Source organism: Hibiscus syriacus, unplaced genomic scaffold, assembly GCF_006381635.1.
Source record: "Hibiscus syriacus cultivar Baekdansim isolate YM2019G1 unplaced genomic scaffold, ASM638163v2 tig00110356_pilon, whole genome shotgun sequence".
Taxonomy (NCBI): domain Eukaryota; kingdom Viridiplantae; phylum Streptophyta; class Magnoliopsida; order Malvales; family Malvaceae; genus Hibiscus; species Hibiscus syriacus.
This window is the reverse complement of record NW_024062700.1, coordinates 705366-721645: the sequence shown is the minus strand read 5'-3', so window position 1 is coordinate 721645 and position 16280 is coordinate 705366. Positions and strand designations below refer to the sequence as shown.

Genomic DNA, 16280 nt, shown 5'->3' with positions numbered 1-16280 from the left:
ATATTACTGCAAAAAAAATATTTTAAAGGAATTTGTCACCTTGAGGTGACACATTTCTTAAAAAATTAAAATAATATGCATGTATTATAAAAATAATATCTCATGAAACTTGTCACCTCGAGATGACGAGTTTCTTTTGTACTGTATAAAATATCGTATATCCCTAATTAAAATTCAATGTTCCCTTAAACTCTAATTCTATTTTCTATTTGTTGTAATGGGCTAAAAATGCCCGACATGTATACTTATGAGTAAGGCCCAAAACCCAGAGTTTTATTGGGTTTATATGTGTTTATTAGACGAATGTGTTATCATTTTGTATTTAAGTTCTTATTTATTGAATTTAATAAATAAATTTAGTAGTAAAAAGGAGTGTTATTCTTTTTAAAAGCTCTAAATTCGAGTAGTTGGGTCTGTAGTATATGTGCCTTAGTGTTTAAATAATAACTTATAAAGCATTTTAGTTGCTTGATAAAGTTTTGATAATTTATTTATTATGGATATCAAATTTAATAAATAATATTATTTATTATAAAAAAATATTATTATTATTTCAAAATATTATTTTTACAGTTATGTAAATAAAATAGTAAAAGTAGTATATTTTGTTAAATTATAAATATTATTAATACATTATTTTTAAAATAAAAATATTATATTATAAAATATTACTTACTATTAAATGTTTAATAATATCAATTTTGGATGTTTATGAAGTAAAAAAAACAATTGAAATTTAGACGCATTATATTTTATAAAAATTGCAAGTCAGTTTACATAGTTTTGAAAATGAATTAAGTTGACCAATTTAATTTATGCCAATCAAATAATGAAAATATTTCTGGTAAAATAAATTACATGAAAGAAACAAACCCTTGATCCATTGGTTTCTGAATTTAATTTTAATAAATTAATCAGAATCAAATATTATATAAATCCATCACGAGAACAATCTATATCCTTAGTCAAATACGTAAGATGAAATCATAGAGAGAAGAGAAAAGAGTTAAAAAGGGATTAACAGCAGGTGTAGGAAGAGAGGATCTTAATACATCACTTGTTTAAACACAGTTGTTTGAGCGTTCAAGCATATTATGCAGTACGTTAACTGATGAAAACTACTAGCAATATAATATCTGCTTGGTACATGATAATATATATATATATATATATTACTCGGCTCTCGAATAGAATTTCAACCCTAAAAAGGGAGACCCAGCAACTACCTACGCATCAGATTAATCAGCCTCGCTCTCAAAATCTTTCATGAGGCTGAAGAGTCTGGCCCTGCCTCTTCTGAAGCTGAGGAGCTATCGACTCGTTTGCTGTCTGGATAACCGTTCTCTATTGCAGGTTCAGACATCTTCTGGGGTTCAGCCCCAACCCTTTGCTTGTATTCTGTAACGTTGTATTCATTTCAAAATAGGCACATCTAAGTGTTCGATTAGATTAAAAGAGCCGAGATGATAAGGATCTTAAGCATAAAGAAAGGGTTACTTTTATTGGTGATTGAACGGCGAGTATATGCCAAAAACTCATCCCACTTGAATCTACTAAGCTCTTGCTTTTCCTCCGACGACAGCTCAAAGTTCGGCTCCCTTCCACACATGAAAGCGGCTCTATAGATAAAAATATCAACCAATGAGTTCCAAATCCTTTCTGAGAAGTTAGGAATCACATGATTTTCACAGCTTTCTGATAAATACCCCTCCCACGTTTTTCTCTGATCATTAAACTGTAAATATACCACTTCTATCGTATTTATCATCAGTAGTACATGAACATTTTTAAACAAACTCGTTAACAAAATGAAGAGAATAATTTTACCTCGACCCATGGTAAGTGTGAAAATAAAGGAATCAAACTTGTTCTCTTGTTTTTATCAGAATACTAGAGTAAACCTCAAGGAGATCAGAATTTGCAGAAAATTTGTAGTAGCAAGCAATACAAGTAAGAAGGAAAAAGACAAGTTGTTACCTGTCATATAAACGGGCAGCTTCTTCTTGTGAACCAACAGTCCCCAAGTGAATCTGCTTCTTGTCAACTTTTATCGCGGCCTGCCATTTCATATTCTTGAAGTATACACCCCTCATTAGACAAGGTTCTTGATTTTGAGCGTGCTTCCTCCTATGTTGCTTCCTGCGCTTGATTGGTTGCCCTATAAATAATGAAATCGTACATTGGCATCAGTCAAGTGTAGAAGTTAAAATGGCTCCTAACATCCACTTTTGATGCTGATGAGTAGTGACATGCTTTATCCAGAAGGGCAATGGCATGAACTCAGTTCCGAGATATATCATTTTTCCTCTTTATTCTAACCAACAAACAGGGTGATATACTGTCTCTTCCTCGAATTGCTTTTGTATTTGTGTCAAAGATGTCATTTATCACAAGCCGCTCTCTTAGGTATCCCCAAAAGAATAAGAAAAGAAAAGAGAAAAGGCCAAAAACACACATCAACAGGATTCTAATACTTAAAGGTAGAACACCTCAATTTTGTACATTATATATCTGCAGATAAAATCCATTTTACAACATCCTTCCCCAAAATTATTATCTAGAAATTAGTTTAGCATGCGGTCATGCTCAAACTAATGATGCAGGAACGGAACCTAATATTTGAAAACAGATTCAGGTAGATTGAATTGGACTTGCTGATGTTAAAGGTCCCAAATAAATATCATTCAACAGGCAACCGGTTGCATTAATCAATCCCCCATTTTTATGTATTTTATATGCCCATCAAAGCCAGAGAAAGAAAAATGAAGGCACTATATTTTAGGTTAATTTTTCTATCCTGCTTGTTAAGGATAACATAAAACAGAAGTACGAAGAAAAAAGAAGTCAGAGAGAAGAGGAAGAAAGGAAGGAAAGACCAACATCAAGCCATAAACAAAACAACTAGAAGTTTTCCAGCTGTATTGATATTGACAAACATATCAAACACAGGCTAAGAGACGAACCTGGAAAAGGTTGATAATGAGGCTCTTTTGATGAACCAGAGCCAGAAGCAGAAACGTTTGGTGATCCAGAGCCAACCACAGCAGTGCTTTCCTGAGAAACAGCATGAAATAGTTATACAGAACTGCTTAGTAATAAGCAGAAATTGAATAGTACATGCCACTCAGTATTTATCTATCATGACCAGTATGATGCACCTAGGGGCACCTAAAAGTACCATTTAATTGACAACTAGCTTTTTTACCCTGAGATTCTTGCTCAAAAGGAACAGTGAAAACAGATTCTATAATAAGTGGGTGCCCCGGGATGCAATGCAATGACCAGGCATCAAGAGTTAATGGTTTTACTCCCCCAAATGGCAGAGGTGCCTAAGAATCCTTAGGTTTGCATACTTAGCATTCACAGAACAAAGTACAAAAATTACCATTGGCGTTGTGAGTGAAGACACGAGTCTTTCCATTTGATGATTCTCATCCAGATCAGTTAAAGGGGTCCAAACAAGTAGCATGTATCATGCCCTACTTTTTCTCATGGATCCACCTTTTGTTCACTGCTGCATAACATAACCATACATACCACCAACAGTTGGCTATGATATTCACATAACCATAACTACCGTACCAACCAAGAACGCTGGTCAATCTGAAAGATGCATTTGTGACAACTGGCTACCATGGAAGTACAAATAGAAAAACAATGTTGAAGATTAAATGTAATGTCTGTAACTATCACCTAAGGATACATTCTGTCATGTTTGCATCATTGGATATTACTAATCCTTCCAGAAATATAGTATTAAAGAAGATCCACAATAAGGGAGGAGAGATTCTTCCATAACGAAAGATGGTCTTTCCTTTTTCCCTTTCTGTGGACACAGGGGGAAGAAATGACTCACTCCTAGAATCGTTACATTTTGCAAGACAAACTAGTAAATATATAATTATGGGAAAGTTACAATTTACAAGACCGGTTCAAGATTGGCACAGGATTAAAAGAACAGACAAAATGAAATAAGATTGAAGGCCCAGATAAATATTTCAAAGCGGACAATAAGAATGCATAAATTTGTGAAGCATTTTAAAGGCAAAGGCAAGCATCCCTAACAAAGGGAAGAAAGATAAAAGAATCTCTACAAGCTACTAAGTTTATACAAAATGTAAAAGAAAGTGATAAGCCAACTCATATAAACTGTGAAATCATGATATACTATATCTAATCGGTTGATTAATATGCATTCTTACCCCGAGCATTTGGTTGATGGAATATGAGGGCATAGGATGCACGCTAATTGATTTTGCATTCTGACTTGAATTTTCAAGAGCGTTTCCATTACAAAAGAATCTGGAGAGTGGAGTCAAAAAGGAACTCTTCCCTACAAAAGGTCATTAATCAATAATAATTTCGGAGTTGTTTAAAATTTTAAGTACTCTTCAATTCACTCAAACAAACTGACCCTAAAAAACAAAAGCAAAGAATTGAAAGACAGATTTCACATGACAATACATAGTGAAAGATCATATCCAATGCTATCCATGGAAGCAATTAATTATAAAATATAAAGCACATCCCAATTAAACATTACCAGAGCAGAGCCCAAGAAGGTTCCGTCTCCGTAAGCTCACCATGTTGGCAATCCCTTAATTAGTGAACAATGGTTTAATTTATCGTCCTATGCATTTATCCTTGTGTATGTGCTCCTAAGATTACCAAGGAAGGGCGAGTTAGAACTTAGAAGAGGATCAAACCATTTTATACAAACATTAAAGAAGAACAAAATAGAAAATGAACAAGATGGCAGATAAAAACAGAAGGTTGCTGAGAGATATATATAGGAAACATCACCATAAGACAGCAATCGTCAAAATGAACAAGGAAGACCATCAAAACTGAGTCCATCCAATTAACCTGATGCACCTAGGCAATCTAGACAAATAACTAAAGGGAAAATGAAATTGCCAGGTGAAGTTCCCAGATGTTAGTCAACCTTTTTGTTACAAAAAAATTAATGGCATCTGCAAGTACTTCTTACACTATCCGTTGGCTGACAACCAACCCGTTTCTCATTAACAGCTACGGGACCGTGTCATTCGGCAAACATTCGAATGATCAAAGCAAAGTGCTTTAGGCTCTTTTGAGCATGTTCAGCTTCAAAGTTTGATTCGATAATGCCTCATAGAAAAGCATGGGGCTAAATCCCATGTACCGATTAGATGCAAAAAGGAACAACAGAGTTGATGGCTGGTAAAAACAAAAATCATTCACAAATGAAACTAAAGAAATGGTACTCAGTTCCTAAAGCTAACCAGGCCCCGGATAAGGGAGCAAGGTGAAATAAAGTTCGGCAGTAATTTTTTTTATGTAAAACTAAAAGATAACATAAATTAATCTAAAGCCAAAAAATTCCATCGTTTGAAACTAACAAAGTTGCCCAATATGTATGCCTGATAAAAGTCCCAACTATCTCTGCAGCAAAATAAGTCAACCCCACCATCCTACCACCTTCTTGGAAGCAGAGACAGTGGGGAAAACCCCAAACCCCAAAAAAGAAAACACAGAACAATCAAAGGGGAAAAAACCCCCAGAAAACCAAAAGTTTCCAAACCCATCAAAGCAAAAAATGGTGATGAGCCCATTATCAGGAACTGCAAAAATCACCCATTACAAAGGATAAGATAAATCACAGAAAGATAAAATAGTCATTGTTATTTGGTACCTGAGAAAGGGAAAGAAAAGGTAGTGGTCGACAATAGACACAGAGAAACCGATGAGAAGAAGAGATAGAAAGGCGGGTACTTCTCAATGTTGAAATCTGGTAAATTTTGAGGATTTTGTTGGTAAAGGGAAAGAAGGAAGATGGGGGAGAGAAGAAAAGAATGAACGAAGAGAGTGTTTCCAAGAAGATGGTGGTGGTGGCTCATGCATCCATTATCTTTACGACCTTTTTGACAAATAATTTTTCTTTATCAAAGGGTGGCGGAGCTGCTGGTAGGGGTGAGCAATTAAATAGATTTTCATAACTCGAATTGAATTTAAATTATTTCGAGTCGAGTCTATTTAAATTTTTAAGTTTTATTTAAATTTAATTATAAATATTTATAATACTATGATATAATTTAATTTTAATTTAAATATTATTTTATAATGATATATAATACATATTTTTTTCATATGTGATTCATATATACCATATAAAATCGAGAGACTCAATTTAAACTTTGATTCAAACATAAATATTAATCTAATAATTATTAAAAAGTTTCAGTTATTCAAATTTTGTTTAACCTTATATATTGGAATAGAGGAGGAAGAAAAAAGTCAAAGTGAACCAAAGGCTGAACAGGCAAAGAACGAAGTAAGGCCAAGTCTTTGAATGTGACGAGGGGAACGTATGCCCGTATAAGTTTTCTTTTATAAGTACTACACTTGTTTCAAAAGCGTATTTGCATTATATTTACATATGTATTTTGATATAAATAACTGGATAAACTATACCCATTAGTCATCCAATTATTATTATTATTATTTATTTTAATCACCAAATTATTTTATACATATATGATTAATAATAGGTTTGTATCACAAAAAAAATCTAAAATATATCATCTTTTTCTTTTAAGTACTTGAAAAAGAAAGGTGATATAAATAAGAGGTCTCTAAATAAAACCATCATTGTCGTTGTCCCCAAGGGGATATTTGTGAATCTTTCTTGGACTTTCATCCTATCAGTCTGTGTATAGTTCTCTATAACTTACTCTCCAAGATCATTGTTAGTCGAGTTAAATTTCTCTTCTCGTTGCTTATCGATGGAAACCAAACTAGTTTATCTCTGGTCGTTCCATTATGGAGTACAATATTATCAACCAGGAAGTTATTCACTCAATGAGATCCTCCAAATTGAAGAAAGGGTGGATGGCTATTAAAGTTGATTTGGAAAAGACGTTTGATAGGCTCCATTGGAACTTCATCGCAGATTCTCTCCTGGATCTTGGATTCTGGATTCCCCCGGGTATTCATCTCATTATTATTATTGGTAGTATTGCTTCTTCCAGTTTTCAGGTTCAATGGAATGGTTTTCTAACTCGGACTTTCTATCCTGAGCGAGGTATAAGACGTGATGATCCCTTGTCGTCTTATCTTTTTATCCTTGCAATGGAATGTTTAGGACATCTGATTAATCACTCTATCTCTAATGCTAGTTGGGACCTTTTCCGGTTTGTGAAAAATAGTGTTCCTCTAATTCATCTGTTCTTTGCGGATGATCTTATCCTTTATGCTCGAGTCGATATGTCTCAGGCAAGAATTATCAAGGATGTTCTTACGGCCTTTGGAAGCTCCTCTAGACATCGTGTAAATGCTAGAAAAACTAATATTTATTTCTTGCCCAACACGGATCCGCTACTTCAATCCGATATTATTAGTTCTTTTCTTGGCTTTCGGATTGTGGAAAATCTCGAAAATTACTTTGGCGTACCAATCTTACACATGAGAGCCAAATGTTCCGACTATGATTTTATCATATACAACACGAGCTCGTCTTAGCAATTGGGCTGCCCGTTCTTTATCCATGGCAGGACGTATCACTCTGACCAAGTCCACATTGCTGGCTATTCTGTTTATTTCATGCAATCAACAATGTTCCATAAAAAAAAGTATGTCTTTACATTGAAAAACTTGTCCGGAAATTCATTTGGAGTTCCAGTGATTTGACAGTCAAAATGTCCCTTGTTAACTGGGAAACTCTTTGTCAACTCCTTGAAAATGAGGTCTTGGTATTTGGAAGGTCCACGATTTCAATGCGGCCTTCATCCTTAAAATTGATTTCTCTTTGCTCACGGATATTAGAGCTCTTTGGATAAATCTTTTGAGCCAAAAATATAAAATGGTTGGTCCTTGTCCGAAGTCAATCTCTCGCCCCAACTGCACTCCCCTTTGGCGGGCTCTTTCCACGTATCGGAATGAACTAAAATTTAGTATTGCCTGGTCTTTAGGGGATGACAATTCTGTTCGACCTTTGGATGACGTCAGTGGTGCCATCACTTGGCCCTTTAAGTGAGCATGTGGTCAATACCGACTTTCTCTTTCCTGCTTGTTCTTTATAGGGTTTCATAAACAATATTGGGGATTGGTATTATAGTAAGCTTTCCAGTATTTTTACGCATGAAGTTGTCATGCATATTTTGCATCAATTGTCCTAATCCTCTTACCGATAAGGATCGTATCATTTGGTGATGGAATCCCATGCACCAGTTTGATATCTAATCGGACTATTCTCGTGTAGCCAATTTCTCTTAGGATCCAAAAAATAAGTTTTGGAATTCTATCTGGAAAATTCATGTGCCCCGACGTCTCTAGCTTTTTTTATGGATTGCTTATCGTAATCGTTTAATGACTAATCTAGAGAGATGTTGTCGCTCTGTAGGGCACTCTCTCTATTGTTATTAATGTGCTACTTTCGAAGAATCAACAATTCATATATTGTGAGATTACAAGGAAGCTCAGGTTGTTTGGCATAATCGGCTACTGCCTGCCCTTCGTCATTTGTTTTATTTGTTACCTTTGCATGAATGGTTTCACGAGGGTATTAATTCCAATGCCACTGTAACTGATTGAAATATTCCATGGCCTACCCTCTTTGTTTCTATTATTTGGCATCTTTGGAAGGTCAGAAATGACTATGTCTTTCACGAAGTGGTTACCTCTCCTGTCGGCATCCTGAACAGAGGGATTCCTTGGGCATGATATGTACCCCCTCAACTCATATATGTCCCGTATATGAGTCAAATATATCACATCAGTCGAATAAAATATTTACGGTCCGAAAATCGATAAAATTTTATTCTTTTAAATTCGACATTAAAAATATTTAATTTAAATATATAATGTAAAATATATAAAATATTATTCATTCATCACATGATCAAAAAGAGTTAAGGCATATTTGAATCAGAGTCCCAAAATAAAAATATGTACATGCCGACTAAGGAACATCAAAAACATCGAAAAAATGTCATACTGATTTTGGCTGTCTGAACTGGTCTTCAAAATATGTAAGATGTCATGCTTGGCTCCTCACTCAGCCGACTTCTCTTTACCTACGTGCGAATCAATCGCACGTTAAGTTTTCCACTTAGTGAGGCAACATAAAAACATACTTAAAATAATTAACATATACCGTAAATCATTTCATATATAAACATCATCAAAATAAAACATATATATATTTTACATCTAATCAAATATTCGAAATAAAACATTATTATAAAAATTCAATAAGTCACTGTATTGAGTCATTCTAAATTGTACTTATTTTAATTTCAGATTATATAATTTTCATATTTTATTCAAATCAGATCCTTTACTTTGCCCACCGTATTTTTCATGAGAATATATGGTACGCGAGTCAAATAACGGGTGAGAGCACTATATACAAATTCATCATCATAACATATTGCACTGAGTCACTTTACCTCGTGTATCTCTAAGATACGCGAGTCAGAGCACGAGTTACCCATCTTGGTGCCACATCATATATGTATAGCGTCAAAGAGTTGCACCGAATCACTCCACCTCGTGCACCACTAAAGTACGCCGAGTCAGAGCATGAGTGTTCCATTTGGTACAAGATCTGAAACAAATATAGATTCACTCCACCTCATGGCATGTCATTGTACCACTAACCGTCATTATCATACAATGGGCTTCATTTAAATTCGATTACTAATATGCATTAAAAAACAATTTAGATAATCAAATATAAAATTGTTCTCATAAAAATCAGAGTTTTAGGTAGCATGTACCTAAAAATATTCAGATGCTATGAAATAAAATAAAAATAATATGTATGTATTTAAAATACTATTTAAAAACATTTTCTTTTCATATTGATTTAGGTTGACTTATCGCAAGTTGTCCTTGAATTTTTTTGTTAAAAAGTTAGTTACACTCACATGTTGCCTATCTTCCTTGCACCCTCGAACTTAATCCTTTTTTTTGGTTCGATTTGTTTCTTGTTTTCCATCACGATCTTCATATTATCAATTTTCCAACATAAACAATTTTGAATACTAATTAGTACTTTAACTAATAATATAGTATTCATTTATATTCAAACAACTTTCTAAAAAAACAATCGACACATATTTGAAACTAATTTCTCTCCCTTAATCTTGTGAAACTTTTCATCTTAATCCAAATTTAATATTCCCATATTTTAACTAAAATTTACAGCATTGCATCCAAAATTTCCGAAACTTGCATCTAAATCCTTTAAATTTCCTAAACTTTCTAAAGTGTCCCCAACAACTTCACTAACTCACCACCAAATTTCCTTCAACTTACAATTACGTTCCTAACTTGTAAACTTCCTCAAATCTTCTAACACTAAATTTCAGCCTAGGATCTCAATTTTTCCACAATTGTACATTGACCCTTTAAATTATCAAAGCTTGCGAAAATGTCCTCAAAGCCTAGCAAAGTTCCAAATTTGGTTCCAAACATCATTTCAAGCACCTAGAATTATTCTTACATTCAATCTAAACCATTAGGAATTATTCTTACATTCGATCATTGGTATTCATTGTTTTCTTTTATTTTCTAATACTACATTTTTATTTATCTTTATTTTTTTAGTTTTTAATAATTATGTCTTTTGACATGTTTTTATGTCTTTTGACATGTTTTTATGTCTTTTTGACATGCTTTAAAGGTTGTTTGGTCTTTGTTTCATTTTAATTTTTTCTCAACTTTTGATTTGATGATATCTCAACAAATCAAGATGACGTTTATTTGTTATCTAGCTGATATTTTCTACTTTAAACTCTCGGATTGGATACGGATACACGATTGCATTCGTGGATAGTCTTCTCACATCGCTCGACTCTAATATGCAATTTTTCCTTGGTTTTTCAGTAGTTTTGGTTTTCTTTTGTGATTCGGTTACAAATGCAATCAAATCTATTTGTATCAATATTATTCGAGTTTTTTGATTGGTTTTTAATATTTTGATCTTTGTTCGATCTCAAATGATTAATTTATCGTATCAATGGATATATAAAATATCTTAATTATGCTTTTAGTTTAGATTCATAGTAACTCTAAGTATATTTTCTTTTAATAAAATCAGATGCTTGTATTATAAATAAAATGTTGATTCCTAACCGTAATGGCTTCATCCATATTAACGACGTCCTTCATTCTCCACTACGTCGCCCGTATTTTACCAATTTGCAGACCGGCAGTAATGAATGGAAGTAGGGTGGAAACGGGTCAGAGTAGGGACAGTTTTACATTATCCAATTTATACCCAACACTTGCGGGTACAGTTTTGGGAAATCATCATTATATGTTTTGGTAATTTTTTTCCCATACACATCCCTTATGATCCCTGCAGATTTCGATTAATCATCTTCTCAAAAAATAAATAAACATTTTTGAAATCAATGCAACACTTAAAACTTGTAAGATATATCAGACTGTCTCAAATTGATCTCTATATATAATATAAAAGTTTCAAACGTCAGTATTCATCTAACACCCAATGTATATGTATAATCTTAACAATTTTCAAATCTCAATAAACCAATGTATACTAAATGAGAATATATCTAAACTTCAATTTTAGTTCTTTTAAGATGTAATAGTGACAACACAATCTTATCATATATATATATATATTTAAATATATAATAAGGGTATATTGGTAAATAATTATAAATATATTTTTAAATTTTTGTAAAATAGCAGGGATCCCTACGGATATTTTTCAGGGATCTCCACGATGATTCACACGGTACGATTTGGTTATCCCACAGTTCGGATATGCAATCTTCGTCCTCATTCTCATTTGAACTTCAGAGATAAAACTTCCCTCGTCTCCATTCCCGTGGATGAAAATTTCGGTTACTTCCCACCCGTCGGTTCGAATCCTCACAATTTACGATTTTTACCTATCCGATTGTCACCTAAATGGAAGTAGTTGGTTACATGAAATCATGATTCCATGTGGATTTCTCCTAGATTGGCTCCAGAAACTTTCATGAGAACAAATTTAGGCGTAATTTCAATGGAGTGGGAATCTCCTGGTAAAAAATTCAATTAACGTTCATCTTCTACGTGTGAGTGTGTATATATATATATATATCCCCTGCCGATTATATACACGACATCATAGCTGATTAGAAATAGAAAAGGCACAAAATTTTCATCATGCTTGGTGGTTATAGACACGATAAAAGTTTCCAAAGTAGCTTTCCTTTCTTGTCGATTGTACTTAAAATATCCATCTCTTCCCGTCATTCACGCCGCTCTAACTCCCCAGTTTTCGTGCACTTCGGGAGTTTTTTCATTGCCCATTTGCTTAACTAGATCAAACGAAACAAAACCCAGAATTCTCTGTGTTTTTGCTCGCTAGATTTCGTCATAAAAAAATGACCGAGTTTTCTTTGGCTGTTGCCGAGAAGAAAACCCAGTTTTCAACCCTTTTGCTTTCAAACTTCATGCTTTTCTGCTCTTACATTCTTTCTAATCCTCTCTATTTCTCTTACTTCGTCTTCTTCTCTCCTTATCTCTTCAATATTTTCTCTTTTCTTTCGCCGCTCTTTGGTACCACTTCCCTTTTGTTTCTTGCATTATTTACGGTATTAAGGTCCCAAGTAGTTGACAATGAATGTGATGGCTTACCATGCTTGGAAGAGCTTGAAGCGTATAAGATCGTGTTTGAAGCTTCAACCATTGAAGAAATTAGAGAAAACCCAGATGGGGTTTTAGGGTCGGAAGCCATTGTTGATTGCTTACAAGCTGTTGATGAACTTGAAGATGCTTCGGTTCACAAACCTGAAACATTGACGACTGGTGCTTCTGATGAAGAATCAGGGGAGATTTCACGTCCGGAAACTGTTCAGGTAAATGCCGTAGTGAAGATCTTTGAAGAGCTTTTGAAAGAAAAAGATGCGGTCGAAAACTTATCGTCTGAAAAGGGAGAAAAAGAGGAGAAATCCGAGGCAATGGGGAGCAAAGTAAATGATCCCGAGGCTACGGTGGGAACTAAAAAAGGCGGGGAGCTTGAAGACAAAGCAATGGTGAATTCCCAAAGCGTTACCAGCGAAACAACGGGGTTAAGTTATTTGGGGTCAATGAGGAAAGAAAAGGAATGGAAGAGGACATTGGCATGCAAGCTTTTCGAGGAGAGACACAAGGTGACGGCGGCGACGGATGGAGGAGGTGGTGAAGGGATGGATTTACTATGGGAAGCATATGAAAGCAGTGATTCCAATAAGTCAAAGCTGAAAAGCGTTGGATGGAAAGGAAAGAAAGGTGGCAATGGCATTGATGATGATGATGACGACGATGACTATGAGGAAGAGTCGGATGGTCATTTGTGCTGTTTACAGGCACTCAAGTTCTCGACAGGGAAGATGAATTTGGGGATGGGGAGGCCTAACTTTGTTAAGATCTCCAAAGCCCTGAAAGGGTTTGGGTGGTTGCACCATGTTGGTACCACCAAGCATGCCAAGAAAGCCTACTACTGAATCTTCACATTTTGCTTTTATTTTACGCTTGATTAGAAGTATTTTCTTAAAATCACTAGTAAACATGGGTTTGGGTGTTAAATTTAACCTATCGTTAAACGCCCTAGCGTCAACCAAACCTGGATCGTGCATGGCCAGCAACAACCAAACTGTGATGAACTCACCAATGGCAGCAGCCATTCAAGTTGATTTTTATAGTTCCATGCGGCCGCTTCATCCACCCATCAGAACGAGTCATAGGTCTCCTATTGAAGAGGACGAGCGTTCTCTACGATTAGAAATGCGGGTTTGGGCCGTGTGCTTTATGCTTATCCTTGAAATCATTGATTAATTAAAACGAGCTTGTTGTAGACCCCATCTTCAGTTCGCATGATGGAATTCTATATTATTACAGGCAGTCGAATGGAAGTTAATTTCACCTACATTACATATCATTCATCTCTTATATTCCACATTTGTCCTTTGGTTTGCTGCTGGGCATCCGAGGCATGTCAACTGTTTAATTATGGATCTTTCTAACCTCCAACTTTATCAATTTAACCCTTTAAGCTTCTACAATGTTTATTTCAGCCTTTGAACTATTTTTTTTGTTAAATTAACTTCAATATGAACAAATTAAAACAAAATTAACTTTTCCTTACTCCAATGTTTATATGTTGGTAAATAATATTGCTTCAAAAATAATGTTATTAGTATTGACTAACTAGCAATCATAAATTAAGTAGAATGATTTATTGTACCTTAATAGAAGTCGCTTTGTTGGAAGAAATTTCACTTGGATTGATTTAAATCGGTAACTACTATAATGAACATTGCTTCTAAAGGTTAACACAATATTCTAAATCTTGTACGCTCAAAATAAAGAAGTGAAATACATTTGTGTTGCTCTCTTCGACAATAATTGTATTCGAAAAAAGAATAATCATTTCATATATTAATTAAGAAAAGAGGCTAACCCTTTTATAAAAATAATAAATAGGTAAAATTATTAAATTACAACTCTCTTTTTTGAATTAATCACTAGTATCCGATCTATTGACCGACTAATCCAGTTCGGGTACTGCAGAGGCGAGGGCAACCCTCCCAACCTAACTTGCTCTATTCACAAACGTCAGGATTCGAACCTCTGACCTTGCTTAAGAGACATAGTGTCTCATCCCACTAGACCAACTGGTTAAATAGGCCATTTCATTAATTAATAAGGCTAACCCTTTTATAAAAATAATAAGTAGGTAAAATTGTTAAATTACAACTCTTTAACCACTCCTCAAAGTAAATCACTCCCTAAAGTTACCCCACTTTTGCATTACACACGATATGAACTCTTTTATACGAATTCGGCAGAAACCTAATTTGACCCTATTCATATCATCGCAGATATAATTGAAAGGCCATGTCATTAATAAGGGTAAGCATTACTAAATAGGCCTAACAACATTTCGCTTTTATCTTAAACTTGGTGTCTTGAATAAATCTGACAAGAACCATGTGGTTATAAAGAAGGCATGGTCTCCGCGAAAATGAATGATATGTCCTACATTTCTCTATTCTCAAACAATGCACCATTCCCCGGGTCATGTGTGCCAAAATGCAACCATTTGTTTCTTCAATTGATAACTCTCCTAAAATATCATGTTTCTGAGTCGGCTTCTAGTCTTCTACATAATTGCCTGATTGGGGTACACTAACATGATTTTTTTTTTTAACAGAAAGACATCATTAATGTTTTTGACATTTGACCATTCTTCAACCATTGGTCTCTCAATCTGATTATCATCTTTAAATGCTTAAAAGTTTACTTTGTCATATTTAATTATGGCTGTTAAATGTTTCTAAAAGCCAAATATTAAATCATTTTTTTATTTATATTGCAATATAACCTTCAATGCAAGATACTTGGTTTGGTTGGTTATTTTCTTTTGTTTGGTTAGCCGGGGTCTACGAGCCTCTGAGTTGAACAGCAAATTGTTTATGGGTAGATCCCTTTCCTTTGTCACTTATTTTGATTCATGTTTTCGTTATTTAATTTTTTTTTATAATTTATTGTCAAAAGAGTCTTTCGGATTTTCTTCTCGAACACAACGATTTGGTAAGGTTGTTGTTAAACACTACATGATTAAAACAGAAATAATTTTAAATTTTAAATTTTAAAAATTGAATGAAAAATAGTTTACAGAAACAAAAGCATTTTGATTTTTTATTTAATTTCATTCAGAGGGACGTGGTAGTAGGCAAAAGTGGTTGAATAATGCAATACGAAAAAATTCTTCACATAATGCAGTCGAAGAATTATTTGCTTAAGTAAAGTGATTGTTACAGTGACACTATAAGTCGCCAAGTGCTCCGAATAACCTCTATAGATCGCCAAGTGTTCTTTGCGACAATGCGTCATTATGTTGCAATAACTCTTCTTTCTTTTTTCTCGCTATTGCAGCTTTTCTCTCGCATGCATGGGCCATGCACGTTAGGTAGGTCGACCTATAGTGTTACAGTAATAATCATCCTATTTAAGTAAATAATTCTTCAATTACATTAAGTTATGATTTTTTTTCATTACATTGTTCAACCACTTTGGCCGGTGGTAGTATATGTATTAATGTATATATATACAAGTGTTCACACTCACACAGGATCCCGCGTTGCCGCCACATTCCAAGTGGCGCACAGCTAGCTTTCGCTTATCACCGACCCACTAAAGCGAAATCACAGCCGTTGATCTCCCGAAACGACACCCTTATCATAACAATCTCACTAGCATCATCAGAAAGTGAAACTCAGCCAAAAACCAACACA

The 16280-nt window shown here is 34.4% G+C and overlaps 3 protein-coding genes across 4 annotated transcripts; 2 read left to right on the top strand and 1 right to left on the bottom strand.

The window, feature by feature from the left end:
* Positions 1-1260: 1260 nt before the first annotated feature.
* LOC120121062 (ethylene-responsive transcription factor-like protein At4g13040) lies at positions 1261-5899 on the bottom strand. Of its 2 annotated transcripts, XM_039140535.1 has the most exons (7): positions 5675-5899; positions 4544-4658; positions 4203-4333; positions 2964-3054; positions 1978-2158; positions 1498-1619; positions 1261-1398 (listed from the first exon to the last, which is right to left on the bottom strand). In XM_039140535.1, exons 2-7 carry the CDS (start codon positions 4584-4586, stop codon positions 1265-1267), a joined length of 702 nt encoding a protein of 233 aa, XP_038996466.1. In that variant the 5' UTR covers positions 4587-4658; positions 5675-5899; the 3' UTR covers positions 1261-1264. The 2 variants fall into 2 exon arrangements, with proteins under 2 accessions (XP_038996466.1, XP_038996467.1); XM_039140536.1 differs by lacking the exons at positions 4544-4658; positions 5675-5899 and adding an exon at positions 3386-3514 and having other exon boundaries at positions 4203-4327.
* A 902-nt stretch (positions 5900-6801) lies between these two features.
* On the top strand, positions 6802-8014 carry LOC120121112. Its single transcript, XM_039140569.1, has 2 exons — positions 6802-7308; positions 7742-8014. The coding sequence occupies exons 1-2, from the start codon at positions 6802-6804 to the stop codon at positions 8012-8014; spliced, it is 780 nt and encodes a 259-aa protein (XP_038996500.1).
* Positions 8015-12386: 4372 nt separating this feature from the next.
* LOC120121111 (polyribonucleotide nucleotidyltransferase-like) lies at positions 12387-13487 on the top strand. Its single transcript, XM_039140568.1, has one exon. It carries the CDS (start codon positions 12387-12389, stop codon positions 13485-13487), a length of 1101 nt encoding a protein of 366 aa, XP_038996499.1.
* The last annotated feature ends 2793 nt before the right edge of the window (positions 13488-16280 follow it).